Source organism: Halyomorpha halys, unplaced genomic scaffold (genome assembly GCF_000696795.3).
Source record: "Halyomorpha halys isolate HHAL.00 unplaced genomic scaffold, Hhal_1.1 Scaffold55.1, whole genome shotgun sequence".
NCBI classification, from domain to species: domain Eukaryota; kingdom Metazoa; phylum Arthropoda; class Insecta; order Hemiptera; family Pentatomidae; genus Halyomorpha; species Halyomorpha halys.
The window spans coordinates 556,752-561,311 of NW_027105793.1; the positions used below are offsets into that span (position 1 = coordinate 556,752).

General features: G+C 29.4%; 1 protein-coding gene across 1 annotated transcript in view; it reads right to left on the reverse strand.

The window, feature by feature from the left end:
• The window catches only part of LOC106692402 (mucosa-associated lymphoid tissue lymphoma translocation protein 1), a gene marked incomplete in the record, with an annotated part of 33,030 nt that overhangs the window by 732 nt on the left and 27,738 nt on the right, over nt 1-4,560 (reverse strand). The window contains 2 exon segments of the mRNA XM_067053520.1: nt 2,369-2,446; nt 4,350-4,560. Of these exon segments, the coding sequence (XP_066909621.1) occupies nt 2,369-2,446; nt 4,350-4,560 (289 nt within the window).

Below are 4,560 nucleotides of genomic sequence, written 5' to 3' on the forward strand. Positions count from 1 at the left end.
CAGCAATACGAGTACCTAGGATTATTTTTGTGCTACTTTACCTGTTTCATACTTACATCTATTTCCTCCCACAATGTTTCTTTCTGAATGGTGCTACTGCTTGAAGTAACTTGCAGTGTTATTAGTTTGGATTGGTTATTATTGTTTGTCTAATAATTTTAATTAATTAATTTTTTTTTAATATTGGTTGAAACACTTAAAATAAAATAAATATATTTATTTTTTTAAGATGGTGGTTAAAATAATGCTAAAATTAGAAACTAAGGACAATCAAATACTAAAAGAACTAGTTATTTAATAATCACTGTCGGTTTGAAATTATACACCTATTTTGTCTAAAATCGTAGTATATATATATATAGAGAGAGAGAGAGAGAGAGAGAGAGAGAGAGGTAGTGGAGAGTTACTGTTGATTTAAAGCTATTCAATATAGTGTCAGGGTTCAAATTAGATGTGATTACTGGACATTACTAAATATACAGTTGTTTTAGAATTCAATTCTGCTTTATTTTCTGATTGTTGTATTGTTATTAACACCTTAGACCATCTGCAGCTCAGGGAGTTGAGGCATAGGTCTTTGCAACATGGGAACTGCAGCCGCACCAGTTCGAATCTGGCTTTTATATCTGAGGTGGTCCCACGAAATGAAAACTTGACTGCCAGCAAGGTGTTAGAATAGGATGTTACTCTTTAAAAAAAAATAAAAAAATAAATTAAATGTAAAATTGATGGACAAACAATAATAAACATTCCAAATCAATAAAACTATATTTGCACCAGTTATATCCGAAGTCATGAAATTATTATTATTATTTATTTTGTGTTCTCAACATCTGATAATTGCAATCGTGGAAACTGATATTAATAATAGGAATTTGACTTGTTTTTGAGAACAGTGTTTCCACTTACCTTACAAGTGGGAAGCACTTTTATGTTTCCCATTGCAGTAAAGCGTCCCAACAACTTCAATGTTACACTCTAATGTTATAATAGGTCCTGCCAATTATTTTTAAGGTCAACATTGTTTTACATGGTGTTTTTTACATTTACTTTACATGGGTATACAAATGTCCCTTAATTTGAGTTTGATGGGGCAGAAGTGTGGCAATAAATATATATCTATCCCTCATAAACATCTTTTCAACTGTGGTGTCATTGTTCAAACCAGGAATTTAATAAATAATATTTTAAAATAAAAGATATGGCGAATTTCCTCATTAAAAAAAGCAAAAATGTTCTTAATTTAACCATTTCAATATAATAAAAACTTTGAGGAAACAAAATTTTGTTAACTATCCTTCTAGAAAATCATTTGAAAAATATGAGAACAAATAGCAATTTACACATTATCCCTAATTGACCAGAAAATTGTGTACCATGAAGGTTGTTTAAAAAATCCTCTAAATTATATGGGAAAAGTGTAAGTATAACTAAAATTACTGTCCTGCAAATGATAGAAAATAACCTATTGCTTTTTTGGGAAGCAACTACCCCAGTTTCTTATAGTTAGTTATAATTTAGAATGAGTACTTACCACACAGTGTTTAGTGTGAATAATGATATTTGTTTTGAATCTAGACTTGGATTCAAGAATTAAATAACAACTTGCACATATCATTAAGCTACCTTTATGTTTACTTGTATTATTTAATGGTGTATTTATCAGTTAAGTAATATTATGATTATTTGATTTATTGCAAGTATATTATTTTTAATGAAGTGTACTTTATTAAAAATAAATTATTGTTATTGTAAAATATATATTTTTTATTTATAAATAGATACAAAATGTACTGAAAACTCGTATTGTACTACTCTCCCAGCTTTATACTTAAATTAATAAGTCAATAGCTCTAGAATTTAACACCCTGCGTGAATAGGCTCAGAAGTTATTGACTAGATAATTTTAACGAACATAAAACTTTTTTTTATTTATTTATAGTTTTTAAATGTCTCTAGTTAACATAAATCTAAGAATCAAACCTCTTAAATTTTGTAAACAGTGAAAAAAATAATATATATTTTAAAACTTTAGAGATAACTAGCAATAAAGGATTCAAGGGATATGTAATATAGGAGAGAATAGAAATTAACAGGATAAGAAAAATTTTAAAACTATGAATTTTAATGACAGCAGTTATTTTTACATTAGCAGGTCAAATTATTATCAAGACTTTATTATTGTGTTATCATTAATTTGAATAAATGATTTTAAAAACAAAATATATAAATACATAAATGCAAAAATATGTGTATCCATTATGTAAATAAATATGAATCTGTCTGATCATCAATTACTGGTAAAGGGTTAGCTTTCAGAAAAATGAAGATTTAAAATAAATAATCGATGATTAAAGATTTAGCATACCTTTACTTTCTGTAGGTTATATAGAGTCAAGAAAGACTCATTATCCTTAGTGGATGGTACACAAGCATAACCAAGATCCTAAAAATGTATAAACATTTTTTTAATTTTCAACAAGCAAATGAAAAATAATGACAAATTTTTTAAACTAATATAACAATGTTAGAATACAGAATATCAAGCATAGGTAAAATAATGAAAAATTATTGTAAAATATAATAATAATGTTACAATATCACTAATATATAACAAGAATCAAATTAAAATATATTAGGTAAATCCATGGCAGTTCAACAGGGTAACATTATATTATTATTTAGTAATTAAATTATCATACAATATAATTATATATATAGTAGTGATCTGTAATGTATGATTTTCTACTGACAAAGAACTAAAAATGTTTCCAGTTTTGATGGCTTATACAAAATAAAAATGCTATATAAAAAAATCATCATCTTGAACAAAATTTTTGTTTAACTAATATTCATCAGTTTATTAGTTTAAATAGCTCAATTTCCTTATATTAACCTACAAGAATGGGAAGGAAGTGTTATCAAATAAGGAGCCAATCAATTCTGGCCAGGATGATTGATTCTTATTTGTTTTGGACACATTGTTTATTGTGCAGTCCATCTTACTCATATCTAAGGTCTTATATCATCCTTGTTTTAAAACATTAAGAAAATATTTTATCACCAATTTTCCTATTTCAGGCTGTCTCTCTACCTGCCAGTTACATATTGGACTATTCAAAATAAAATAACATTGAAATTTCTACTTAAAAATGTTCCTGGAAATTAATTATAACTAAAATAGTATGACCTCATCTCATTTGTTAACACAATGTAAGATAAGACCAATCTCCTAATATCAAATTACTTTTAAAAAATAAATATGAGGGTGGTTTGAAAAGTTCTCGGAATCACTGCTAGATGTCAGTGCTAGAGCAACGAGGTTCCCGCACAATAATCACATATCCTTTGTGAGTGAACACGTGGTGTGAGTAGTAGCAATGACTCTTTGCTGTTGTTTTATGGGTAGGAATGATTAAGTATTTTGTAAAGAAAGGTATGAAAGCAAAGGAAATTCATGCCGACTTTCAGAACAAACTGAGGGACTCTGCTCCTTATTATTCAACTGCTGCCAAGTGGACCATCGAGTTTAAACGGGGTCCACTACTATACCCCAGAGACAAAACAGCAATCAAAGCAGTGGAAACATGCTGAGTCACCACCACCACCTTATTCACCTGATTTGGCACCATCAGAGTTTCATCTCTTTCCCAAGCTGAAAATTTTCCTAGGTAGACGGAGATTTCCTATAACGGAAGAACTGACAGCCGAATTGGTGAGGTATTTTGGAGGAATCTTATTTTCGAGATGGGATCAAGGCATTGGGAAAATCACTGGACCAAATGTATTAGTCTACAGGGAGACTCTGTTGAAAAATAAAAGCAGTTTCACCGAGGTAAGACACTTCTTTCTAGTACATTCCAAGAACTTTTCAAACCACCCTCGTAGTACCTATCACTTGAATGATATCATGTGTAACCCTAGGGAGAAAACAGGTTCCAAAGTTCTACTCTAAAACAATGGATGTACAATGGAAAAGTCAAAGCAGAAGTCAAGCATAGATGACAGATACCAGAAATCAAGCAGAGCTAATCTTTGATAGTAATTTTTAAAGCTGCCTCTAGGAAGAATTACAGAGTTAAGGGGATGAACTAAAAATGGAGAGGAGTTATTGGATTTTTTATTTGATACCTATGAGATGAATTTTTTTTTTTTATTTCAATATTATAGTAATTAAAATCTTCTGGGTATTCCAAAATTTTGGAGTCTATCAATACCCTGAGTCTATATCCAAAACGGAATACTTCATGGATAGAGCCATTTTACATTGATCACTGCTCAAATAAAAAGATAAAGAAGAGAAGATTACTAAAAAAAGAACATTAAGAAATTATAAATAATTTAGTTACCACAGGACTATCAGCATCTAAAGTCACAATGTACTTATTTAAAATAGTCTGTGTGAATTTCATATCAATAGCATTAAGAATCCTCCCTCTGTGTGGTGTTGCAAATAAAGTTGTATTCAAATTCACCTCTGGAAAAAATAGTTCATGCTCATACTTTAGATTGTCTCTTACATGAACAAATGGACCAATCCTGTCCAGGGAGGTAAAGCTT